Source organism: Camelina sativa, chromosome 12 (genome assembly GCF_030686135.1).
Source record: "Camelina sativa cultivar CO46 ecotype springtype chromosome 12, ASM3068613v1".
Classification (NCBI taxonomy): domain Eukaryota; kingdom Viridiplantae; phylum Streptophyta; class Magnoliopsida; order Brassicales; family Brassicaceae; genus Camelina; species Camelina sativa.
Window position 1 is genome coordinate 685,986 of NC_141891.1, and position 26,290 is coordinate 712,275.

Below are 26,290 nucleotides of genomic sequence, written 5' to 3' on the forward strand. Positions count from 1 at the left end.
TGAACAGGTGAAATCTTAGGAGGAAGCACCACGCCTTTGTCATCACTGTGAATCATTATCATCAGCCCAATCTGAAACCGAGAAGGAAAACAAGAGATAGCAAACATGGAGATTATCACACTTTTGCATTCTTGAAGAGACAGTCATGCATCTCTTCCAAGAGATTATGGATTTATAGTGAAGTACAAAGTGTGTGCAAATTAACTTGGTAAGGTTACTTTATTACTCAAACTAATTCAAGTTATGTATTTTGGTTATAACTAGTTATGATATAAGAGCCAAAAGGTGACCAAAAATAATATTATGACTGTTTTTCTTATTTATATATAGATTTGTAGCATAAATTAACAAATAACAACTTAAAATTTTCTTATGTTTTTAGAGAATATGGAAGAGTTCATCGATTGGGAAAAAAATATTGATGTTTAGAGTTTGTTTGTTAAATCATTTTGAATTTCATAACCAAGGTATATTAAAAATAGGTGTAGTTTTTAATGGTTAAGATGACATGTGTGTTGAAGTTATGATTATAAGATTTATTGCTCAATTTATGAAATATACATGTTAAAGGTTATAATTGACTCTATATAAATATATTATTAGACTGATAGTTGGTCTTATTGCTAGAATTCGTTGGATATGAACATAGAAGTTTTGTTGTTGTGAATATGTTAAATTTATTTTAAGTTAGAAACTAATGAAACACCTCTTTTGAAAACATAAACTTAATGGTACAATAACAATTCACATGTGTTTAGAACGTGGTGAAAAATCAAACAACTTCATAACTGACTCTTCTTAGAAAAGAAAAAAATGTAAACTACATTTGTTCTTTTATAGAATATACCATTTTAAGAACTCAAAATTATGAAAACTATTATATACAGTATATACATATATATATCAATCATATATATCTTTAATGCAAAACTTTGGTTGCTTAATTTTCAAATTCAAAATGAGGCAGGTGATAGTTACATAACCAAATAACACATGTCAAAGGACTTATATATATATATATATATATCACAAAAATTCTACTGAAATTTAATTGGTTTATACAATCTATATTAACATTTTTGAAGTACATTTTGGTTTATGCCCTTTAAGTTTTACTTATTTAATTTTTTTTACAACATTAACCCCTAAAACAATTCCATAAATAACATTGCAGAGAAACTCAAATACTAAACTTTCTTAAATTGAACAACATTTGTTACATTTATTGCCATAAAGTTTTAACAACATCTATACATTCCGATTTTTCCAAAAACAAATCTACCCATTAAAGCTTTAACCCATTAAATCTCCAAAACTATTTTTATCGATGCTAGAATCTCTCAAATTTAAATGATATACAACAGATTTTCCATAAAAAAAAGTTTACAATATTCATAACTATATTAACATTAATAAATTTTCTAAACCGAAAATCCAATAATAAAATATCACATTAAATATGTTGAAAACCCCCTATATAATTTGGTTTTATTTTTATTTTTTGAGGAATTACCAAAAAAAATTAAAATTCTATTAATTATCATAAACTATATATATTGATATGGAAATTTATAAACTATAAAAATATGCTAATTTGCTAAAACAATTAACATAATTAAACTTGATAAAAAAAACTTATTTTGATTATTTTTTTACGCAAAAACTTATTTTGATTTTGGTGAGACGGGTTGGCATTAATCTCATATAGGGAGTTAAGTAGAATTGTTTTTTTTTAACACTTTTAGATATGTAGCAGTAAATAAATGTATTATTAGACTATACATATACCACACGAGTTAAAACCTTGAAAACACTACAAAAATCCTATATTTTAAATACTTATATCAAATACCTGTAATTATTGTCCCGCGGTTGTGTGTATAACAACTGATCACCAACAAATCGAGTCATTATGGGAAACAAAGGCCAATAAGTAAGAAATAATTAATGTTTGTTTAATCACTGATGTAAATTGTTGATGTATATAAAAATTAGTAATTCAATTAAGTAATCTTTTCAAAGAATTTTGCAAAAATATAACGATAATTAAATGTTAGTGGATTCCCATAATCATATATATATATATATATATATATATATATATATATTTGTTAACATTGGGAATCTAGATTCTAACAGTTTGTTAATGAAATCCAAAATCTCATTTCAATGAGTTTTTGAGATTTCTTCTATGAAAATTTTTATTTCATTTTTTAATTTATTTATTTTGTTTATTTTTGTAAAATCCAAAAACAAAAAACAAAAATCTAAAAGCTAAAATCTATAATCCAAAAACTACTTAAAATCTCCTCAAATACCATGTTATTCAATTTGGAATTTACATAAAATCATTCAAAATAATTTACATTCTATTGTTATTCAATCAATGATTTGTAAAAATCATATCAAATCTATTGTTATTCAAACTTAACAAGTACTTTTTAAAATACTACTAAAAACTGATTTTGAGAGATTTTGGATGCATTTTTACTTGAAAATTAGGAATGAACAAATCTCACCTCTCAAAGTGTTATTTTGAAGGATTTAACAAATACTCTCATGTTCCTTTCGTCAAAAAAAAAAATGAAAAAATCCAATTTCTTTTTGTTGTTCTTCACTTTACGAGAATAAAGCTTCTATGGAGGAGGGATTCTCTTTTCAGTTTCATATTGAACCCAGATTTGGATTATTCAATCAATTGTATATCTTTCACACTTCTTCTCCAAATATCATACTCTCGCTCTTAATTGCATCTCCCTTAAGAACAATGAATCTCTTAACCTGGGGAATTTTTTTGAAACATTTTATATTATTCAAAACATAAAAGAGTCAAAATCGTTAATCGTTGTTGTGTGATTAGAAATTTAAAGTGTGTTTAGATCATTAGGTCTTATCTTATATAGAACAATGGCTATAGCCGAAAGATTTCTATATGCTTGGTGACTGGGATTTAACTGGTGGATGTAATCATCATGTTTCCTCCCTCATACTCAAATCTAAACACTTGTTATTATTTTTTATCCCTCTTCGGTTTTTGAATCTGCGGCGTAAAGAACAACTCATAAAAGAGAGCCATCAAAAAGTGAATAAAGAATGTTGTGGAGGTAAACGATTCCAAAAATCTCTTTGACCCATAACAAATACTCCAAAATCTCCTAACAAATCTCATAGAATTATTACTAATATTTAATTATTAAATCTAAAAAATCTTCTAAAATTCCATTAAATCGTTAGATTTCTTTTAAAGTCTCTCAAACAACTAAAATCCACCAAATATCTCAAAATGCTAATCCAATACCCCTCTAAGTTTTTTTCGTTTCTAAATATCATTTCTAGTTTAACAATTTAATGATTTGTGGATTTTATTTAATAATTAAAAAACACGTGTACAAGATTTTATTACATTCAGAATCTCAATATTTGTAAAATTACTTTAGATCACGCAAAATATGATCTTATTTATTTCACAAAAATAGCTGCAAACATTTATAGCCATTAATTAACCATTCTTTATATATAGTTAAAAATCCCCACAATAATTTATTGGTGGACCCGTAAATATTGCGAAAAGTCATATACGTACGTTCCAAAACAAAAAGTCGCAAGTCTTTACGTTTCTTTCAAAATCACAACAACACGTCTTTACCAATTTCTTCGTAAATAAGTTTCTCCTCTGACACATCACAATCAAGAGAGTTTTCAAGAAAGTCCAGCAATCGTGGCGAAGCTTTATAAGAAAGACGAGGAGAGAAAGAAAGCAATGGAAGAAGAAGAAGAAGAAGAAGAAGAAGAAGAAGAAGAAGAAGAAGAAGAAGAAGAAGAGGAGGAGGAGGAGGAAGAAGACATGTTTGAAGATGCCGTGTGTACCACGCCAGCCAGAGTCAACACGCCTTTGTCCGTAATCACAGAGGCCTTCGAGGATCTCGCGGATCTGCTGAAACCGCGAAGATCTGAGATGACCGAAGAAGAAGATGGATTGATGAGGCTTGATGATTTTTGTAGTGCGTGTAGTCATGTTCCTGTCCTCTTCAATTGCCTTGGATTTGCTTTCAAATTTGCGGAGATGGAGTACGTAGCCAAGGTTAAGGATTTGGAGGAGGCGTCAAAAACGTTCGACACGTTACAGAACATTCTTGATCTAGACGTGGAGAAAGAAACGGTCAAAACACCGGGAAGCCATTCGCGTAATCTACGACGAGTCAGACAAGGCTTAGATCTGATCCGAGCCATCTTTGAACAATTCTTGATCGCAGATGACTATTCGTTGAAAGACGCTGCGACAACAGCGTACACGGAAGTATGCGCACCGTTTCATACATGGACCGTTAGAACAGCGGTTTATGCAGGGATGTATACACTTCCGACGAGGGATCAGCTTTTGTTACGGCTCAATGAAACAGATCAATCTGTTGAGAAGAACATGAGGAGGTACATGGAAGCATCGCGACCTATCATAGAGTATATTGACAAGCTTTACATTCAAAGGAACATTAATTACTTGATTGGTACATCAAGTAATATTATATATTCGATCGGCACTTCGTAATTAATATATAGAGATTACATTCGCTCGTTAATTAATAGAATTTTAACTTAATTGTTATAAACAAACAAACCGAGATGGAAAATAAATAGTTCAAACCGACGAAATGATACAAAGAGAAAAAACGAAACATAACAGCTTCCATGAGAAGGAAAACACAACCGAATTCATTGCCCACTCTCGATGCAGGCGGCTGATCATGTCTCACACTCGTCTCAGCCATATGGTTGCCCGGTGGTCATTCCAGTACTCTTTATTGCAGGTTTGAGATTTACGTCGAACTCCACGATTGGCAAGAAGTAAATGATTATGAAAACGAAAGCCCATCTAAAATGTTTTCCTCAAACGTTTGCTCTTTGTAAAATAGTCTAGATCTGCCTACAAGATATATATATATATATATATGAAACATAAAATTGTGGTGAGTTACTCAAAAGCCTTTAAGCAAAACTCAAAAGTCAAAAGTAAACAAATTTTACGCTTTCTATATCAGATTTAGGTGTCCCCTTATTAATGTTATACGAGAGAAATCGGATAAATCTATACATGCATTTTACTCTCTGTAGAAAATCTATTATTAACATTAAGAAAACTTGCCTCTCGGGATAGTTGTTCCTCGAACTCGGATAATTGCTTAGACTCAATAAATATACGCTCCTGCTTAGACAACGAGTGGAAAAGGTTAAACAGGTTGTTGCACAAATGGTTAGTAGACAATGAAACAATGTATTGACTAGATATAAGTAGAGAGAAAGATGCTTACTTCGAGTGCATGTTCTTTACTTGAGAGATGCTTCCTGAAATCATCAAGGTTTTTGCAATCACAATCATCGCACAATTTGCAATAAAACATTCCGGTAGATTCTTCGCCCTTTTCACTGCACCTCTGAAGAAAGTGTGTTCTTGTCTCTGAAACTGTGTCTAAAGAAGAAAAAAACAAAACGAACTAGAGCTCAGAAACAGGAATAATTAAAATCAGGTTTGCTTTCAGCAAGTAAGTAACTGGAGGATGATGATGAGAGGACAGGACAAACAAACATACCTGCCAGTAAGCTGTCCCAGAGCCACTCTGCAGAGGTGACCAGGATTGACATTTTATAAGGCCTATATGAATAAGCCAGAAAAAGGTTGTATTTCGTCAGTTGTTGACGAAAGGCAAGAGGTCTTGATAAGTAGTCCGTAGTATCGGATATGAGCATCATTGTAGCCGGAGGAGGATTACGATATTGCCATTTATCCAAATCCGAATACATGCGCGTGAATGTAACATCGGGCATGGTATGTGCAACATCGACCCCAGTGGAAGAGAGCCCACGCAGGAGGTGATCAGGGGTTCGTCTTTGGTCGCCATATGCACTGATGGAGACAGGACCAGAGTAGCCTAGTTTCTTGAACGCGCCTTCTAAACTCGGACGGACCCGGCGAGCATCATAACCCTCGGGAATCGGACAGTCTTTCATATCCCACCAAACCGATATTTTTAGCTGTCGCGTGTTCAGGCTTGGCCTGGTAGTTCCTTCCCCACATCCTCGTTATAGGGTCAAGTTGCGAATCACAAGGGTTTCCAATCTCCTGCTTTGACAAAGAGTGGAATAAAAAGATTAACAATAGGTTGTTTGTTAGCAGCTCAAAAACAGCTAAATAAAGATGATACACAGCAGAGAGAGAGAGAGAGAGAGAGAGAGAGAGAGGATGCTTACCGTCACTGCATGATCTCTACTCGAAAGGTGCTTCCGGAATTTCGCCACGCCTTCGTCCTGGTAATCGCACGACTTGCAATAAAAGTCGGCTGCAGGTAATTGTCTGGAGATAACTTTTTCATCCGCGGAGGACATTAGTAATTCTTTCCAGAGCCACTCTGCAGAAGAGGGCAGGACTGACCATACATGAGGAGTAACTGAATAAGCCAGAAAGAGGTTGTATTTGGTGTGTTGTTGTAGCCTGGCCAGATCCCAAGAGAAGACATCTGCCACCTGATTGGATATGAGCATCATTGTAGCCGGAGGAGGACGATGACCTCGCCATATCACCATATCAGAAAACATGCTTGAGCATGTGCTCTCTGTTTCAAAAAGCAACAGTTGAAATTTTTTAACTATAGGGCATACATAGTTGAAATTTTAAACCCTAAATTCCAGAGATCGATAAGTAGCAATTGGACTAACCGGACATGGTATGCGCAACAGAGACCCCAGTGGAAGAGAGCCCTCGCAGGAGGTGAGCAGGGGTTTGTGTTTGGTCGCCATAGGCAGTGATGGTGACAGGACCAGAGTAGCCTAGTTTCTTGAACGCCACTTCTAAACTCGGACGAACCCGACGAGAATCATAACCCTCGGGAATTGGACAGTCGTTCATGTCCCACCACACGGCTATGCCTTGTGTTGCGTATTCCGGCTTCGCCGCTGCGTTCCCCCACATTTTCTAAACCCTAATCAAATCACAGCACCAAGTCCTCCTCCTCGATCTGTTTTTAACTATACACCCAACTAATAATGGGCCTTAATGAAAGCCTCTAAATATGGAACAGACATGTGTCATACTTTAAAAATGGGAAAAAGGCCATTCCTACTTGTACTCTTTCAAAAGTGTCGATTTATACCATTACAAATTGATAGTGACATTCATATAAAACTAAGTAACAACCCGCACTATGTGCAAGATAAATCGATTTAAAGAAAATCATTATAAGTAAAATTATTATTCTAGAACCAATATTTGTTTGTGTCAAACATAATATTTAACTAACTTTTTTTTACTTATTTATTCAAAGCTGTGTTTTTCGTGTAAAAAATATGTTTCACCCGTGAAATCTTTAAATGTGGAAGAACAAAATATTGATAAAATGTTACTATTTATTGCAATATATCTTTTGTGTAGTTTAAAAATCAAATTCATATCTTTTATGTTTTATGTTTTGTAATCATAACAATTTTGCATATTTCTTATGTAACCATAATAACATATATTTAATTACTCGGTAGTTTAATTAATTAATTTTATTATATGTTAGTAACAATTGGATTCTAAACTAAATTTTCTGAAGATAATATAATTTATTGATTTAATATTTGTGATTAGGCTATTTAAATATTTTGAGTTAGTCGGTTTGTTAATATTTTCTATAAATAACATATTATTACCAAAAAAACCATTATGAAAAAATTAATAAAATTTCAAAATCAACTTATTCGTGTAAAAATATATTTCACCAGTGAATTATGTGAACGTGGTAAAGAAAATATTTATAAAATGTTACAATTTATGGAAATATATATTTTTGTGTGCTTTAAAAATCAAATTTTTATATTTATGGTTAATCGAGTAACTATAACAATTTTTCATAATCTAATAATCACTCATTTTAAATATATTATGATTTTTTTTGGGTACGAAGTTTATTTATAATGATAAGGGTTATTGTCTCATTCCTTTTTAATAGCACATTGGTTAATGTACAATTAAAACATATATTCCTATTTGGTTATCAATATTTCCATTTTTAATGAATAATCACACTAAATGTTGAGATTAATTAGTTTACATACTTAGATATTTATAAATCACACATCATGATATCCCCTAATTTGTTGTCATTTTTATATTTAATTATGAATTTATATAAATCTATATTTATTAGGAATTAAGTTTCATTTAATGAGTTGGAGATAATTCAGGGGTAATATATGTCTTTTTATAATAAATTATAATAACTATTGAAAGTTTGTTATTTATATTATTATAGTAATAATACTAACATAAAAAATAACATTTTTATATGATTTTGTTAGGTAGTTATATGTTTAATAAGTTATATGTTCTTTATTTTTATTAAATTTATATGTTTTTATAGTCTTTTTAGAATATTTTACTTATATTGATTTCTTAAAATAAATATAAGTAAAATATTCTAAAAAGACTATAAAACATATAAATTTGACTTTGACTTTGACTTGATATGTTATAGATATTTTATATTGATTTCTTAGAAATAATATAACTTTGACTTGTATATTTGTAAGTAAATTTTAGTGAAATTTTGACTTAAAATAGTATGTAATTATTTAATTAGTTTTAATATGTGATATTTAAATTTGTGTGAGAATTGATGACAAATCTAATTATTATTCAATTAATTGTTTTTTAAATATAGTGGCATGTTAATATAATTAAGTAGAAAATTTAAGGGTTTTTTTGCTAAATGTGTCTCGAGCTCTCTAGCGGCGACACATCAGCTTTTTCAAGAGAGTGCTTCTCTATTAATATATAGGGGATTTAAATTTTATATCCAGTTTTTAGGTATAGTGCTGATTTCGAAGTCAAAATCAAAATCAATGAATATTCGATTTCCGTTTTTTTCTTCTAATTTTCGTTTTAAAGAAAGAAAAAAACAAGTGAAACAGATGGTCTGTAGAAATTTAATATTTTTTAAAATAGAGATATTCTCAAAGAACTATTTGCAATATATTATATTATTTTTTTTCTATTACTTTTAAATTTTAAATGAGATATAAAATTTAGATTTCTGATTTTTTTTATTAAACAAAATAGGAAATTTACAATTTATTATATATTATTTATCCATTAAAGCAATTTCAAATAAACAATAATTACAAAATTATACCCTTAAGACTATATGTTTAGCTTAATGAATCGACTTCTATTGTTTTGGCTGACCCTCTATATATATATATATCTTTACCATTTTAATATTTTTAAAAATAGAAATTTTCTTTAAATGAATATTCATAATATATTCTAATATTTATCTTCCATTTTTTTAAAAAAGAGATATTGCATAAATATATTAGATTTCCGATTTTATAAAAAAAATCGTTATTTTTAATATTCGTTTTTTCCAAAAATATTTTAAGGACAATTTTCATTAAGAGCAAGAGATCAACTAAGTCTCCTCAACTAAGTGTCAATACTAGTTAGATATCTTGTGCAATATTTTCGGAAGATCTTTGTAACCATTGAGTCTTTATATACTTTGTAATATCGTTTGTAACCATTGAGTCTTTATATACTTTGTAATATAGTTCATGGTATCAGAGCCAAATAGTCTTGATCTCCAAAATTTTCTTCTCTTCTGTTGGCAAACTTTATGGTTTATCTAACCAAAGTGTTCCACTTAGAACAAGTCGACGCTTCAAATGTCATTAACATTTTGGTCTGGTTTCACTAATCTCTGTCCTCTCGTCGGAGCCTTCATCTCAGACACTTACGTCGGCCACTTCAAGACCATCGCTTTCGCCCCATTCGCCACTCTACTCGTACGTATAATATTGATCTCTTTAATTGATTTAATCTAATGTATCTCTACAGATGCATACTTACGTACGTAGTAATACTAAACTTTATTGGCTAATCTTGGAACGTGTGGTGCTGATTTAATCCCTCCCGTAGCAATTGCTTGCCGGTTTGAGGGCTTAAAAGGACATCTCTCCTTGTCGTGTGTTAGACGTTGGCACTGATAACAACGTCTTCTGATTCTCTCACACTCAATTCCAATGACCACAACCTCTCCTGAAGGTAATTGTAGCTCCCGAGATTTTTTCGTGAGACGACTCACACCAAACAAAACACGAACCCTGACATACCCCTTACTCTGTGGCTTCAACAGATGGAAAGTCACATGTGTGACTTGTCCAATATGTGCAGGGATTTCTTTGATGGTGTCCGCTGTATTGTGATTCACCAGAATATGACGCAACCTGATACAAGTGGGTAGGATCTTCAAGTAGTCATTCGGTGGCTTCTCCACCCATCTTTCAAGTGTGACACTCCAGTCATTAAAAGCCCATGCTCCAGTCTCAACCACCGTTTGATAACTCTGTCTCAGAGTCAAAAATAAATTGAAACTTATCATTTTGTTCTTTGATAATTTATTTTGTATTGTTTTTTAATATTGGTATAATACACAAATTATTTTGCTTAGACCCGTTTACGTGTTTTGTAGTTTTTAGAGGAAAATAGTAATTGGATTTGCGTATTCCACCATAAATATTTATTTGCTCTCTTCGGGTTGGTTTTGGAATTTAGATATCTCGGGCATAACTTCTTATCGTAGAGTATATTGACAAGCTTTACATTCAAAGGAACATTAAACTTGATTGGTAAAAACAAAATTTTGTTCTTGATCAAGTAATATTAAGACAAAAAGTTGTCCTTGTAAATTATTATAATTATTATTGATTGATTTTTGTTTTTCTAAATTAAAATTTGAAAGCTTTGCTATGAGGCTTCCCCAAAAAATTGTTTCTCACGGTATGTAACGTGTTGAACAAATTGAAACGTTCTTAAAACGAAAAATGCGTATTCCCTAGTTTCAATTACATAAGTTACATGTTCGATCGTGATTATGATTGGTCATCTTCTTTTTCTAATATCTTGGTTGATCATACGTAATGTGTTAACTCACGTCGGCTATCAGATGTTTATCAGGAAATATATAGTTTAATGTCTAACAATGAACATCAAAGTCTGGGTGGTGTAGTCGGTTATCACGCTAGTCTCACACACTAGAGGTCCCCGGTTCGAACCCGGGCTCAGACATTGTTTTGTTTCTGAAACTTTTTTTTCTTTTTCTTTTTTTTTGTTTCTGTCAGGAAATCACATATCCGATTTGAACTACCGAATAGTGTAACACTGTATTAACATCATTATCACAAAGAATTAGTTCACCTGTCAAAGTAAAAAATTAATGTTGTTTTATATGCTTCTAAACCTTCTGGCTGAGTAACTAGTACCTTGTAAACTTTGCTTGATTTTGATAATCAAATCTGTATGATACTTAAAATGCATGAACAGAGGCCAATAAGAGAAAAAGAAGAGTGTGATAGATTTATGGATTGGCCTTTAGGGAGACGTATGAGACAAATTACCCCCTAATCACTTGTTATTGGCTCCAGACTAATTGTTATATTTAATAGTAACATCATTACTACTGCAAAACTACAAATTTTAATTTCTAACGATGATCTTAATTAACTCTATATTTGTATTCAAAATTTAGACGAAACATATAAGACCTTTAGTTTTTCTTTTATTCTACAGAATATACTTAATAAGAGAATTTCAGACAATGATATTTTGGTATAAGCCTTATATTGCACCCAGATGGACTTCGGAGTATGGTCTAACGCATTCACGATGAATTAGGAAAAGTCAATGCCACTAATTAGCCATAGAACTTATAAAATTTGAATTCTTAATTCACAAAAAAAAAAAAGAATAACATATTGATGAGTGAGTTATTTAATGAAGTAGATTTGGAGAGTGGAGTGGCAAGTATTGTCCATTATCAAAACATTCTAAAGTCGATCCACTAAATTCCATGTCTCACTCACTCGTTTCTTTAGAACTAGCTAATTTAATTAGTAATCTAAGTGGAAACTGAGTCGGTCAATTGCAGTGATCAATTTTACCAATTTTAGAACTCTTATGAAACCCCAAGCAAAGGTTTGCCAAAAAAAAAAAAAAAAAAATTGAAACCCCAAGCAAATATGTTTTGTGAATAAGGTGCGTGTGTCCAACCTTAAAGCATCTCAACTTTAATTTTTCTTTACAATAGGGTGTGTGCTAAATTACAAATAATGTGTGCTAATTATATTAAATTCTCATAAGGATATATACGTAATATAATTATTATCCCCTTACTAACTTTGAGCTCTTTTTTTTTTTTTTTTTCACTGAAAGGATTATATTGATTGAAATTAAAGTTCGGAAAGGTTACAAACTTTGAGCTCTAGCATGGACTTTTAATATATTATATATCATCATTATCACTAATCGCTAATGTTCTAATCTGTGTGACTGTGTCCATATATATATATAGACACATAATACATATTGGATTACCGGCCGATTCATTGTCCGTGGGTATGTGTTATGTACCACCGTTAAGTCTTTTTGAAAATATAAGAGAATGAGTTTTCCATTGTTTTTTTTTGATGAGTTTTCCATTGTTGAAAATGTATTATTTAATAATGAGTACAAACTGTAGGACTGGGGTATGAATATGATATATTATTTACACAAGGGTGAATATAATCTAGACACTGATCATATATAAGCTCTAAAACGTTTATAACAGCACCAATGATCATTGTAAATGTTAATACACGTTACATACCTACTATAGAAGATAATGTTCTTATTTTCATGTTGTGGCTTGGTGGATCCAAAGAGATCATCGATTCATTGCCTACGCTGCATACACCTGATGCAAAAGCTGAGGGACGAGGGGTTTACAAGGCCTGTAAACATCAAGATCATTGTTTCTTATAAGGACTCTATATCATCAAGGGTGATCGAGGGTATGTACAGTATTGTATACAAGGGCTTGGAGAAGAATTTCCAACACAGAGCTGTCTACGACTTCAACAGTAAGTATTTGATGTACAATTTTTGTACACGCACTACAAATATTATGAGCACCATATCCGACATCACTTCAAAAAATTGAGTAATAATTAACAATTATATACACGATCATCAATATCATATTTTATTACATTCCGAATCTCAATATTTGTAAAATTACTTTAGATCACGCAAAATATGATCTTATTTATTTCACAAAAATAGCTGCAAACATTTATAGCCATTAATTAACCATTCTTTATATATAGTTAAAAATCCCCACAATAATTTATTGGTGGACCCGTAAATATTGCGAAAAGTCATATACGTACGTTCCAAAACAAAAAGTCGCAAGTCTTTACGTTTCTTTCAAAATCACAACAACACGTCTTTACCAATTTCTTCGTAAATAAGTTTCTCCTCTGACACATCACAATCAAGAGAGTTTTCAAGAAAGTCCAGCAATCGTGGCGAAGCTTTATAAGAAAGACGAGGAGAGAAAGAAAGCAATGGAAGAAGAAGAAGAAGAAGAAGAAGAAGAAGAAGAAGAAGAAGAAGAAGAAGAAGAAGAGGAGGAGGAGGAGGAAGAAGACATGTTTGAAGATGCCGTGTGTACCACGCCAGCCAGAGTCAACACGCCTTTGTCCGTAATCACAGAGGCCTTCGAGGATCTCGCGGATCTGCTGAAACCGCGAAGATCTGAGATGACCGAAGAAGAAGATGGATTGATGAGGCTTGATGATTTTTGTAGTGCGTGTAGTCATGTTCCTGTCCTCTTCAATTGCCTTGGATTTGCTTTCAAATTTGCGGAGATGGAGTACGTAGCCAAGGTTAAGGATTTGGAGGAGGCGTCAAAAACGTTCGACACGTTACAGAACATTCTTGATCTAGACGTGGAGAAAGAAACGGTCAAAACACCGGGAAGCCATTCGCGTAATCTACGACGAGTCAGACAAGGCTTAGATCTGATCCGAGCCATCTTTGAACAATTCTTGATCGCAGATGACTATTCGTTGAAAGACGCTGCGACAACAGCGTACACGGAAGTATGCGCACCGTTTCATACATGGACCGTTAGAACAGCGGTTTATGCAGGGATGTATACACTTCCGACGAGGGATCAGCTTTTGTTACGGCTCAATGAAACAGATCAATCTGTTGAGAAGAACATGAGGAGGTACATGGAAGCATCGCGACCTATCATAGAGTATATTGACAAGCTTTACATTCAAAGGAACATTAAACTTGATTGGTAAAAACAAAATTTTGTTCTTGATCAAGTAATATTAAGACAAAAAGTTGTCCTTGTAAATTATTATTATTATTATTGATTAATTTTTGTTTTTCTAAATTAAATTTGGAGCTTTGCTATGAGGCTTCCCCAAAAAATTGTTGCTCACCGTATGTAACGTGTTGAACAAATTGAAACGTTCTTAACACGAAAAATGCGTATTCCCTAGTTTCAATTACTTAAGTTACATGTCGATCGTGATTATGATTGGTCACCTTCTTTTTCTAATATCTTGGTTGATCATACGTAATGTGTTAACTCACGTCGGCTATCAGATGTTTATTAGGTAAGATATATTTTAATGTCTAACAATGAACATCAAAGTCTGGGTGGTGTAGTCGGTTATCACGCTAGTCTCACACACTAGAGGTCCCCGGTTCGAACCCGGGCTCAGACGTTATTTCTGTTTCTGAAACTTTTTTTTTATTTTTTCTTTTTCTGTCAGGAAATTACATATCCGATGTGAACTCGCGAATAGTAAGTAACACTAGTCAAAAATTAATGTTGTTTTATATGTTTCTAAAGTTGAGTAACTAGTACTTGTAAACTTTGCTTGATTTTGATAATCAAATCTGTATGATATTTTAAAATACATGAACAGAGGTCAATAAGAGCAAAAGAAGAGTGTGATAGATATATGGATTGGTCTTTAGGGAGACGTATGAGACAAATTACCCCCTAATCACTAATTATTGGCTCCAAACTAATTGCTATATTTAACAAGTAACATTACTACTGCAAAACCAACAAATGTAGTTTTTCTTTTGAATATTATAATGCAATTCTGAATTACATACTTAAAAACAAATAAAAGTATATACTTAACAAGAGAATTGCAGACAATGTCATTTTGGTAAAAGCCTTACAGATTAATATAAATATTTATGTGAAAAAATTATTTGAAAAAAAAACTACTGTATTTGGAGTATGTACTAACGCATTCACGATGAATTACGAAAAGTCAATCCCACTAATTAGCCATATAACTTATAACATTGGAATTCTTAATTCACAAAAAAAAGAATAACATATTGATGAGTGAGTTATTAATGAAGTAGATTTGGAGAGTGGAGTGCAAGTATTGTCCATTATCAAACATTTTAAAGTCGGTCCACTAAATTCCATGTCTCACTCACTCGTTTCTTTAGAACTAGCTAATTTAATTAGTGTTAATCTAAGTGGAAACTAAGTCGGTCAATTGCAGTGATCAATTTTACCAAATGTAGAACTATTATGAAACCCCAAGCAAATATGTTTTGTGAATAATTAAGGTGTGTGTGTCCACTGTCCAACCTAATTACAAAGAGTGTGTGCTAATTATATTAAATTATCATAATTAAGGATATATACGTAATATAATTAACATCCCCTTACTAACTTTGAGCTCTAGCATGGACTTTTAATATAATATATATCATCATTTTCACTAATCGCTAATTTTTTAATCTGTGTCTATATATATATATATAGACACATTATACATATTAGATTACCGGCCGATTCACTGTTCGTGGGTATGTCTTATGTACTAGGGCTATTATGTACCACCGTTAAGTCTTTTTGAAAATATAAGAGAATGAGTTTTCCATTGTTGCTTCCACCGTTATATATTTATAACTAGATTAAGACCCGTGCTAGAACACGGGGTTGAAATTTTTTAATTTATATTGTAATTTCTATATAAATTATAATTTATATTGTAATTTCATTGTGAAACCATAGTCATTTTTTTTAGGTATATGAATATGAGCGAATATGAGCGAGGTATTTTTTGTGAGAGGTGATTTGTATTATTTATATTGGTAGTTTTGAAGATTCTTCCATAATTACAGTAACTTTCGTAGATTAAGATATTAGGAATCACGATTAATAAGGGAATATTCTGTTTATTGTTTTTGGAAATCAATTCTGTTTGTTGTTTTTGGAAATATATTCCGAAAATGAACAGTTTACATGGATTACACCTAACATATATCTTGTAACAAATTAATATCAAATTTTTTATAACCCATTTGTAACCTACTATTAAAATTATATAGTCTACAAATTTGAAGTTGTGTACTTCCCTTTTATTAAATAGGGGATGTAATCAGTCAAAATGTATTATATATTAACGAGTACAAACTGTAGGACATGGGGGTATGAATATGATATATTATTTACACAAGAGTGAAATATAACCTAGACACTGATCATATTTAAGCTCTAAAACGTTTCTAACTGCACCAATGATCATTGTAAATTTTAACCCACGTTACGTACTATAGAAGATAATGTTTCATGTTGTGGCTTGGAAGCTATAATTTATTGAATCAAAGCCCTCTTGTTGGTAAACTTTTCTAAGTACTCTTTAATCTTTGTTCTTCTCTTGTTGTGAATTTGATTAATACATTTTTATTGTTATCTACTATAAAGCAAGTACATGTCAGTGGTTAAACCACACCGGATACGATGTGCAAATTAAATATTCGTAATCATCTTAATCGTGTTTTAATTTCTTATGACATATACGATACGGAGAGTAATCTTGTCTATTAAATATTTTTACCAATGATCTATGGGCTGCGTAATACCACCATTCATCTATTCTACGAGCCGCCCTCGAAGTAAAAGCTACGCCATTCATATGTTACTAAATACTACTACATAACATGCTAAATATTAATATATAGTTAGTCGTAATTTATTTTTCTTATTCATTTTTTTTCCTTTTTCTTAAAGTGTGTGTTTATATTTTATGTATCTAGATTACAGAGATCACTTAGCGAACCATGCAAAGATTAACTATATTTTATTGGCAAAGACGTGAATGAATTGGACCATAGTTTATGCCGCTGGTTTAAGAGCCGCCCTTAAAGCGAGAGCCACAAATTAGATGAAACCTCCCTTGTAATTAATTACTTTTAATGAATTATTATTATTAACAACTATACGTTAATTTGTGGAAGAACCCACTCCCCATTTTGTTTAATCACACGATGGTTTAAGACATCAAGCAATTGTATTTTTTAATTAGTTGATGCATAGTCTCACTCACGATTAAAATACGTTATCATCTGAATTCATAGGGCTAAGAGAAGCTTTGTAAAAAGGTTTCTTATAGGTACCTCGAGATCACATACATAAATACATTCCATTCTATTCATATGTTAACATTTGACTCGTTACCTGTTATAGAAGTTGAGTAGAGATGACACTGATCTCAACCTATACAACCAAACACTATATATGGCTATTAATTGGTATAACTAGTTTTCATATTGGTATACCTTTGTATGTTATATATTTCAGTTGTTCATGAAAATCTGTTCTTACCTAATCGATTATTGCCCAACAATTAAAAAAGAATAGTTCCCAATTTACTTTTTGTATATACACTTTATGAAATTGCTACATGCAGTATCATGAAAACTATGGACCCATTTCTCATATATAAAAAAACTAAAAGAGAAAATAATATACTAAGGGCAAGCCTCTATAAATACACACTCTTCGACAAACCCAATCTCCACTTATGAAATCTTGAGTACGTTTATTTCGTTAATTAACACTAACAAAAAAATGTTGTCCATGGCAGCGAGTTACGCACACCTTGAGGTTCAACAGAAGAATCAAAAGGAAAAGATGAAAAAGAGAGAAAAGGAGAGAAACTCCGGCCACGATGCAGCTCATCCCCTCCCTGTCGAAACCTCTTCTGTCTCCGGAAGGATTTCTAATAAAATATATCCTTCTCGTTTATCTGATGAACAAGTAGAGGTCAAGTCACAAAAGTGAAATTCAAAGTCATGAAATTCTTAAAGAGGTTATTCAAGTATTTGTCCTTGTGTTAGCATGTAATTATGTTATCTATGTATGTATGTGTATGCGTGATGTGTCTAAAACGTATCTTGGTCGTGTACTCGTGTTTATACTTTTGTGAAAGTGTGTTATTATGTTATCAAATGTAAAAGATTATTCCATTGACACACGCCCATTACCTTTTTGGAACCCTGATTTACAAGTAGATTGTTACAAGTTCCTATCAAAACATCTTTCTAATACTTAAAACTTAAAAGCTAAACAAAGTAAGATCATATCTCAATCTGAAGTTCATATTAGTGTAAATTTCCGTCCGATTCGGATAAAAAAGTAAAGTATCTCGTACTTTATTCAAGCAAGTCCGAACAACATGAATCAATTCATTCGTTTAAGATTTGTAATTTGGTAATATTGGGTTGTCATTATTACTTTATTTTTGAACCAACAGTTGTTCAAACTAAGGTTAAAAAAAAATATGGAGAAGAAGAGGTCCACAACACAGTGCCAAGCAACCCTGTTCGTTCATCAAAGGTTCAAAGTTCAAACCAAAGTCTACTAAACAAACATAAGAAGAGTCTTCTCTTGCGTTCTACAGTAAAAATAACAAACCAAACTCAACAAAGTCCTCAACTTTTGTCCGCACTGAGCTAAATTCCTAAGAGCCTGCTACGCAAATAATGACCTGAAATCCCCCAAACCAGCAAGATCACTTGTTATTATTAGCTGCAAGTTTAGCTGCAACTTGCTCCTCTGACAAGGGCAAGTAATATATCCTGGGGATTGCTTTTGTCTTCTTGAAAAGATCATCAAGAGTGACAATGGGAGGTTCTTGTTCCTCAGAGAGTAGAGGAGGAGGTGGAGGAAGACGTTCTACGATCTGAGGTGGTTTGGCCAGAGGGGGTGGCGGTGGAAGAGCAGTTGGAGGTGGCCGTGAAGGAGCCTGAGCCAGTGGCTGATGTTGAGGCTGAGGAGGCGGAGGAGGCAGAGGAACTTCCAGTTTTGCTTTCACTTCTTCTGGTCCAACAAATTCAGCTGTCAGAAAGCGGCCTCCATTAGGTGGCCATTGCAGGTTATACACGGCTTGTCTTGTTGCTGCAGCTTCTTCAACAGAGGAATACTGCATTCACGTCAAAATTCACTCATGTTACAAGACATTCTTTCGATATTTAGATAATTGAAATGAAATGAACAAATGGAATCGACATTTTTGTAAATCAAAAGGAATGAAGAAGCGGTCTTACTGATACATAGCAATGGGTCTTAATTTGGTCCATCCAGAAACTAGTGACGTTTCCGGTTTTACCCAGAAGCTCCTGAACAGCTTTCAGTGTGAACGGCCTTAGGAAACGATCAATCCTGAGGGAATTTGTAGGCTCCTTGGGAGATGGAGGAACTGCCAATAAATATTAAACACATCTATCAAACAATGTTTTTAGACAATGAATAAGAGATGGAAACATACATAAGAGGAGTAGGGGTGGTGATTTACATACCCACACGTTCCTTGGGTCCATCCTCACTAGCCGAAGAGTCAGATCTTGAGAAGTCACGCTTCAGACCAGTCAACCTTGGTGTTGTAGTGGGTGCAGCGCTATTTGTGGCCTGTACTTCAGGAACTTTAATACTCTCAGAGTTCCATCGGCGCCTCTTTGCAGGCTCATTGTTTCCAACAGCTTCTTGATCTACAATGACGTAGAAATAAAGACACATCATCAGATGTAGTTTGAATTTCAACAGAGATGCTTCAAAAGCCAACAAATACAATAAGTAGCCTTAAACAACAATTAAACAGTAGCAATATGCCTCAAACACCAACATCACAGGATTCAACACAGCAAACGCAACAAATGAATATGAGAAGCCTTACCATTAGCAGGGAGCTTTCTCTTATCAGAAGCCACCAGTGGATGGCTTTTATTTCCAGGGGCTTTCCCTTTCCCAGCATCTATATCAGCACGGCTATCCCCCTTAGAAAGCATTTCAATTTTCTCACTCTTATCATCAGATGTAATAGACTCGGTTTGCTTAGTCTCTGGCTCATCCTCCATAGAGTCATCACCAGAACTTCTATCTAAATTCAACTTTTCTGAGTCGCCTGCATCGATAATGTTATTTTCTTTGGTCATATCTGTGTTTGCAGCATTGCTGTCATCTCCACCTCCAACAGATATCTTCTGCTCAAGTGGCGCCTCAACATCCATTGGATGCGATTCGCCAACGACATTTGATGGTTCTTGAGACTTACTAACATTTTGGTCTAATTTGACATTATCAGCAATTTTGTTATCCTTTAGTTCTATTTTTTCATTATTTGACACAGAATCAGTAGAAATACAATCAGATTTTACCTCAAACCCTGTAACGGGGATGACCTCAGATACCTGGTTGTACATAGCAGATTTTTCAAGCACAGCCTCTGTTGGTTGAGCCTTATTATCCGCACCACCATCCAACCCACTAGATGGTTCCTTATTCTCAGATTTGTGAACAATTTGCTCACTAGGCGCCTCAGCCACAACTGGTGCATGACGTGCAACCACTGAACTATCAAGACCAGATATGTCTCCTCTAACATCATCAACTTTTTCATCTTCTTCACTAGCGAATGGCACTGCATTAACCTCTGGTTCTGAAAACACAGGGGGTTGTGTAGTCTCAACCGCAGCTGAAGCTTCAACTGTCGTCTTAGTCTCAGTTGGTTCTGGGGTTTTCTCCTCTGTAACTGGAGTAGTCTCCGTGCTGAATGCCTCAGCAACTGGAGCAACAGGAGTGGATTGGTTTCGATCAGGTGTAACGTCACCTCCAGTAAAAGAAAACATCTGAGCCTCTTCTTGATTGGCTTTTTCAGCAGCAGCAACAGCAGCATTGTTGATTCTCTCAGACTCTTCTTGCTCAACACGAAGAGCTTCATCTAGACGCCTAACCAATTCCTCCTTCAAGCCTCTTGTTGTCAGTCTCCGTCGTTTAAGCTCTTCTTTCAATTCCGTAACCTTCCACTTATCAATTGGTCGGTTGTCCAAGATTGGAAAAGGTGATGACGACATCTTAGCTTACGTGAGCTGATTCTTGAGAAAAACAAAAAAATCAATAAAAAAAAATTCGAGAAATTAGATTCACACATCGCAGTGGACAACTCATCTCTTAAATCCAAATTTAACCAACAAAACAAACAAAGCTTAAATCTTTAAACAAACCCAATAATGCAAAAGAGATAAGATGACTTACATAAACCAAATTGGCTTCAAACTTCCTCAGATTGGTGAAACCCTAAATTCGCAGCATAAGAGAAGAATGAAAATTAGAAGAGACTTCGGAACACAAAACAAATAACCAAAACCCACTACGAAAGATTGAAAATTTCCCGACTCAAATCAATAGATTTTCTCAATTTCTCTTAAAACAAAAGAAAAAAACGCAAACCTTTACGAAAAAGCGAAATCCAGAAGCAATGGAACGGAGAGAGAGTGACCTTTTGTGATGAAATCTAACAGAGATTGAAAGATAAAGCGGACATTGGGGAAATTACAATCCCGTCATCAAATTTTTTATTTTTTGGGGAATTTGGGAAAAGAGGAGGCGAATTCTAGGGTTCTTGTTCGTCGGGTGTTTTGATAATGAGGAAAAACTCGAGGACCTGAAGCAAAGGGGCTTGTATGATAAATACCACCATTGTATTATGAAATGTCAAAATTACCCTTACTACTCAAGTACTCTTTTTAATACGGCGTCGTTTTAACGCTAAACGCGATTTTTTTTTTGGTTTATACGCTCTCACCGGGGAAAGCTTCCGAGTCTTCTTCTTCTTCTTCTTCTCTCCGTCGTGTCGTAAGATTCTTTCACTCGTATCGCAGAGAAAAGCTACGGCGATAATGCTGCGGAAGTATGTTTTCCTGAACCCTAGACAAACTATCTTAAATCTGCGATTATTTGTTAGATTCTCTTGTTCGTTCCATCAAATTTTCGCGTAGCTTTTAGGGTCTGATTTTGGTTTGATTTCTCTAAATTGAAGAACTATTTGTGAATTTGACTGTCTTGATTTTGTTTTCCGTATCTGATCGAATGTGATTGTGATGTTTTGTTTAGGTCTGTTCTCGAGCTGGCTTCGCGTTTGTCAACTAAGAGGTATCCGAGCAATTTGGTAGCTCAGGTCAGTATTGTGATATTCTTAGTTGTTTACCATATTTTGTGAGCATTCTCTTGATGTGAATTTTGTAATTTTTGCATCAGAGGTTTCATTTGACTTCTTTGAGAAATGCATCTACTTCTGGTAAAAACGGTCTCCCTGGAGCTAAACCCGTTGGGAAACAAGATGCCTCAAAAGTTGATCCATCAAAAGTGACTCCTCCTTTGGGGAAACCAGATCACTCTAAAGGTAATTCTTCTAAAGTGGTTATCGGAGGTGTTGTTGCAGCCGTTGGTGCTGCTTCTCTCGTAGCGTATCAGACTGGGTATTTGGATCAGTATCTGGTGAAAGAACAGGAAAAATTAAGTGAGCGAATCCACTCTGATGCCGTTACTGAAAAACTTGATGAGGCTCATCGTTTTAGCGTACCTTCCGGTGTTGAAGATTCTACTGAAAAGGATGGTAAAGTTGAATCGCAACCTCAAGTTACTCCTCATTCTGAAGCTTCTGGGGGAATGCAGGTTGACGTAGAAGGGCAACCTGAGTCTGATCTATCAGATGAACGTTTTACATATATTTCTTCTAACCAAGAGGAAACAACGCCTCAAGAAAGTGTTATTGATAGAGTAGAGACAAGCTCGCCTACTTCTTCAGATGATAACTCTGTATCTGAAGATTCGACAACTAAGTCTGATATGCCCAAGGCAGAAAGTGTGAAGTTGGAAGCGGCACCAAAACCTGAGGATAGTACTGTTGTTAGTTTCCAGTCTAGTTCGGCTCATAGAGAAAGTGAAACAGAATCTGCTTCACCAAAGGATCCTGCCACTGAAGAGGCACCTGAGGTATTGTCTTTTCCTTAGTTTAACTTGAAAAGGTACTACAGATTAATAATGCAGAAGATGAATGTCTCAGCATTCCCTTCATGGAATGTTTCTTGGCTCGACTTTTTTCCTCCATTGCTTAGAATGTTTGGATGGTGGAAGGGGATAGATCATAGATCTATGTGAAAGGACCATCGGCGGAATTAAAAGCATTCCTTTGTTTTGTGCAACTTCTTATCATCTTGGTAGAAAATGGGTTATTCATATGGATAGTAGATTAACTGTCCTGAATCAAATTCTGATAGACACCAATCGCTTAGGAAGAAGGGATGTAGGGAACTAAAAAATAGTTGAATTAGATACGTATTATTCTCTATGGAGAGCTGGAGGTTTTTATGAAGCTTTAGTTGATACTTGATTTTATTATGGCCTACTAAAGTTACGTGGAATTGATGTGAATCTCTAATAAAATGTTGTCTTACAGGATGGCATTGAGCGGGAAGTACAAATACCAGGTTCTCTCCTTAAGGAATACAATCTAGAAGGCAGCGATACTGAAAGCAGTGAATCTCCATCATTCGGGGAGCAAATAACTAAAGAAACTGAGGTTTTAAACTTGATTTTCTGTCTCTTTTGTGCCATGTATTGATTGATAGTTTGCAGAAAATTTTGCCTAATCTGGATAGTTTCGTGAATTAGGCTCTTCCTAACTCTGTCGAGGGGATGAAAGATGGTTACATGACTGAAGACGGAAAGTTGGTACTTGATTTTCTGGCTGCCATTCATGCAGCTGAGAAGCAACAGGCCCATTTAGATGCACAAGTTTTTGCTGAAGAATTACGAGCCTTGAAGGTTGCTTATAAGATGGAATATGTCATATGAGTATTTATTGTCTGTAGTGTCGTTGCTTTATCTAAGAAGTTTTCACTAATACACTACTGCCAATTGTTTTGGTTGTACTCAGGAAAAGTACGAAAATGAGTTGAGAGACCTTAGGGCGCGTGAGCTAATGCGTATAGAGGAGGCAGCAATATTGGATAAGGTGCTTATATCTTGCTAATTCTACTTTATTAACTCAGTCCAGGGCACTGATCATAGTCATATGCATCAAATAAACATGCCATTGATGTTTACTTTATATATGGGCAATATGATGTGAACTTTTACTGGATTCTTGTAAGCATCTGTTTAAACTCAGTCTCATGTTCCTGGGTAGAGGCATACCACTATATTTAAGTGCCAATGTTACTTTCAGGAGCTAAAAAGAGAAAGAACAAAAGCAGCAGCTGCCATCAAGGCAATCCAGGAGAGAATGGAAGATAAGCTCAAAACTGAAATTGAACAAAAGGTCTGTACATTGCAAGGAACTGAGAATTAAAGTGTATTGCGACAGAAAATCATAACCGACCATTTTTGTTTGCTTCGTACTTACTGCAGGAAACTGAAGCACAGTTGGCTTTGAGTAAAGCTGAAGAATTGGCAAAAGCTGAAATGATTTCGGCAATTGCAAAAGAAAAGGCAGCACAGATTGAGAAAATGGCAGAGGCAGATCTTAATGTAAGTAAAGACGAAATGGTGTACTTCATTTCCAACTATCTAATGGTTCCAACCTCGTGGTATAGAATATTGCATAGACTGTTTTACATTCATAATTAGGAAGAAAGTGTAGGTCCAGATGCACGTTAGTTCTAAACCAAAATTGAAATTTGTTACTGCAGTCTGCAGAAAACATGTCATCAAGGCAGATAATCTGAAAGGATTGTTTCGAAACACATTATCCAAGTAGGGAATTCAGTGAACAAAATCTAAGAATTCTATTAAGGAGAAGAAATGCATACAAGTTCTGTAATGGGCATATAGTAAAGATATTGAAAGCGAAATTTATATTCTAATGGAATCAGTTATGTTTTGCATACTCTGAAGTATTCAAACCCACATTATTACTTTCCAGCCTATTCTAACTTGTGTTCCTATCTCTTTGCAAATAAGCAAATTCCTGAATGTTAAATCCTGTCTCTGCACTGTCTTTTAATTTCTGTAGATAAAGGCACTGATTATGGCATTCTATGCGCGCTCTGAAGAGGCTCGCCAAAGTCATTCAGTTCACAAGCTTGCACTGGTAAGAATCGAATGTATGATTTTTTCATATGCTCATGTTAATGTCATGAAATATGCTTTTCTATACCACCTGCTAAGTTTGATATATGAAAAATATATAATTATGACTTTGCAGGGTGCACTTGTGCTGGATGATACACTCTCCAAAGGACTGCCAATCCAAAAAGAAATCAATATGCTTCAGACTTACCTTGAAGGGTCTGATAAGGATTCAATCCTAGGCTTGGTGTTATCATCTCTCCCAGAAGAAGCACGAACCAATGGAACAGACACAGTGCTACAACTGAATCAGAAGGTGACCCACACAAACAATGTTTTTGGCTACAAAAAATTGTTCCAACTCTTTTTTCTTACTCTCTTCTCGTTATGATTTCAGTTTGATACTTTGAAAGGAACACTTAGACACTTCAGTCTCATTCCACCTGGTGGTGGAGGAATCTTAGCACATTCTCTAGCTCATATAGCATCATGGTTAAAGGTATGCTGCTGATTACATTCCACGCTCAAAAACGCTGAAGTCTTAACCGTAATTCTGTGGGATTTTTTTGTTAACCTAAAACAGTTCAAAGAAGTGGATCAAGCAGATGGAGGCATCGAAACTGTAATAAAAAAGGTAGATAATTACTTGGCGGAAGGAAAACTAGCAGAAGCAGCAGCAACACTTGAAGAAGGTGTTAAAGGAAGTAAAGCAGAGGAAATTGTGAGTGACTGGGTGCAACGTGCAAGAAACAGAGCCATTACAGAACAAGCTGTTACTCTTCTCCAATCTTATGCAACCTGTGCTAGCCTCACTTGAATCCCTCCCTGATCTTCCATTAAGGTACATTGGTCTCTCTTTTTGTTTTGATTTTGAAATTACTCAGATTCATGGAGTTACAATCAATGTGCGGGAAGTAGTACCAACACCCTTTTTTTTTGGTCTGCGGAAGAATTACGATTTTATATTCCAATGTTTATGTCTAAATCACAATGTTTACGCGAGAGATGTTATCTGAGTTAGAATGTTACAGAAGTTTAAATCAAAATAATCTCACGAATAATGACCTTTTTTCCCATTGGGATCATAAACTGTTGATCTGGTGATGATTGTTGTTGTTGTGATGTGGCATCAATCATGTGCATCATATAGTATCACTAGCCTTGCGTTGCCTTCACCGCCTCCATGTTTTATACCGTATTCAGTTTGGGTGAGTTTACATTTCATTTTTGTTTCGGTCCTAAATCCAAACTAA

The 26,290-nt window shown here is 34.1% G+C and overlaps 4 protein-coding genes, 1 long non-coding RNA gene, 2 other non-coding genes and 2 pseudogenes across 12 annotated transcripts; 7 read left to right on the plus strand and 2 right to left on the minus strand.

The window, feature by feature from the left end:
- The first annotated feature begins 3,528 nt into the window (after positions 1-3,528).
- LOC104729287 (ACD11 homolog protein) lies at positions 3,529-4,577 on the plus strand. Its single transcript, XM_010448220.3, has one exon. The coding sequence runs from the start codon at positions 3,761-3,763 to the stop codon at positions 4,544-4,546; it is 786 nt and encodes a 261-aa protein (XP_010446522.2). The 5' UTR covers positions 3,529-3,760; the 3' UTR covers positions 4,547-4,577.
- LOC104729286 (uncharacterized) lies at positions 4,479-7,022 on the minus strand (annotated as a pseudogene). Its single transcript, XR_015574889.1, has 6 exons — positions 6,709-7,022; positions 6,244-6,605; positions 5,586-6,115; positions 5,307-5,464; positions 5,141-5,200; positions 4,479-4,921 (listed from the first exon to the last, which is right to left on the minus strand). The product of XR_015574889.1 is annotated as an uncharacterized LOC104729286 (transcript).
- Positions 7,023-9,518: 2,496 nt separating this feature from the next.
- Positions 9,519-10,547, plus strand: LOC147930079 (uncharacterized). Its single transcript, XR_015574890.1, has 3 exons — positions 9,519-9,816; positions 9,950-10,075; positions 10,167-10,547. It is a non-coding gene; the product is annotated as an uncharacterized LOC147930079 (long non-coding RNA).
- A 477-nt stretch (positions 10,548-11,024) lies between these two features.
- On the plus strand, positions 11,025-11,098 carry TRNAV-CAC (transfer RNA valine (anticodon CAC)). The gene has a single exon. It is a non-coding gene; the product is annotated as a tRNA-Val (tRNA).
- A 2,012-nt stretch (positions 11,099-13,110) lies between these two features.
- Positions 13,111-14,258, plus strand: LOC104729288 (ACD11 homolog protein pseudogene; annotated as a pseudogene). The gene has a single exon (XR_015575184.1). The product of XR_015575184.1 is annotated as an ACD11 homolog protein pseudogene (transcript).
- Positions 14,259-14,521: 263 nt separating this feature from the next.
- Positions 14,522-14,595, plus strand: TRNAV-CAC (transfer RNA valine (anticodon CAC)). The gene has a single exon. It is a non-coding gene; the product is annotated as a tRNA-Val (tRNA).
- Positions 14,596-17,666: 3,071 nt separating this feature from the next.
- LOC109128195 (uncharacterized) lies at positions 17,667-18,157 on the plus strand. Its single transcript, XM_019234148.2, has one exon. It carries the CDS (start codon positions 17,760-17,762, stop codon positions 17,970-17,972), a length of 213 nt encoding a protein of 70 aa, XP_019089693.1. The 5' UTR covers positions 17,667-17,759; the 3' UTR covers positions 17,973-18,157.
- A 341-nt stretch (positions 18,158-18,498) lies between these two features.
- On the minus strand, positions 18,499-21,624 carry LOC104729289 (uncharacterized). Of its 4 annotated transcripts, none has more exons than XM_087477808.1 (7): positions 21,417-21,557; positions 21,222-21,263; positions 20,345-21,055; positions 19,864-20,253; positions 19,490-19,678; positions 19,238-19,389; positions 18,499-19,113 (listed from the first exon to the last, which is right to left on the minus strand). In XM_087477808.1, the coding sequence occupies exons 4-7, from the start codon at positions 20,195-20,197 to the stop codon at positions 18,703-18,705; spliced, it is 1,086 nt and encodes a 361-aa protein (XP_087333934.1). In that variant the 5' UTR covers positions 20,198-20,253; positions 20,345-21,055; positions 21,222-21,263; positions 21,417-21,557; the 3' UTR covers positions 18,499-18,702. The 4 variants fall into 4 exon arrangements, with proteins under 4 accessions (XP_087333934.1, XP_087333933.1, XP_010446525.2 ...); XM_087477807.1 differs by having other exon boundaries at positions 20,345-21,061; XM_010448223.3 differs by having other exon boundaries at positions 19,864-21,055; positions 21,417-21,624.
- LOC104729290 (MICOS complex subunit MIC60, mitochondrial) lies at positions 21,625-26,126 on the plus strand. Its single transcript, XM_010448224.3, has 12 exons — positions 21,625-21,876; positions 22,080-22,143; positions 22,224-22,961; positions 23,425-23,547; positions 23,640-23,792; positions 23,905-23,982; positions 24,196-24,288; positions 24,378-24,497; positions 24,982-25,059; positions 25,174-25,353; positions 25,435-25,536; positions 25,621-26,126. The coding sequence occupies exons 1-12, from the start codon at positions 21,866-21,868 to the stop codon at positions 25,852-25,854; spliced, it is 1,974 nt and encodes a 657-aa protein (XP_010446526.1). The 5' UTR covers positions 21,625-21,865; the 3' UTR covers positions 25,855-26,126.
- The last annotated feature ends 164 nt before the right edge of the window (positions 26,127-26,290 follow it).

Excerpts from the sequence above, each read along its gene's own strand:
- LOC104729289 (XM_010448223.3), bottom strand. The coding sequence starts at position 21,040 with ATGTCGTCATCACCTTTTCCAATCTTGGACAACCGACCAATTGATAAG. Across the intron at positions 19,390-19,489 it reads TGGACCCAAGGAACGTGTGG|TTCCTCCATCTCCCAAGGAG; the intron begins GTATGTAAATCA and ends ATTTATTGGCAG. Across the intron at positions 19,114-19,237 it reads AGACCCATTGCTATGTATCA|TATTCCTCTGTTGAAGAAGC; the intron begins GTAAGACCGCTT and ends ACGTGAATGCAG.
- LOC109128195 (XM_019234148.2), top strand. The coding sequence starts at position 17,760 with ATGTTGTCCATGGCAGCGAGTTACGCACACCTTGAGGTTCAACAGAAG.
- LOC104729287 (XM_010448220.3), top strand. The coding sequence starts at position 3,761 with ATGGAAGAAGAAGAAGAAGAAGAAGAAGAAGAAGAAGAAGAAGAAGAA.
- LOC104729290 (XM_010448224.3), top strand. Across the intron at positions 24,289-24,377 it reads AAACTGAAATTGAACAAAAG|GAAACTGAAGCACAGTTGGC; the intron begins GTCTGTACATTG and ends TACTTACTGCAG. Across the intron at positions 25,537-25,620 it reads ATATAGCATCATGGTTAAAG|TTCAAAGAAGTGGATCAAGC; the intron begins GTATGCTGCTGA and ends AACCTAAAACAG.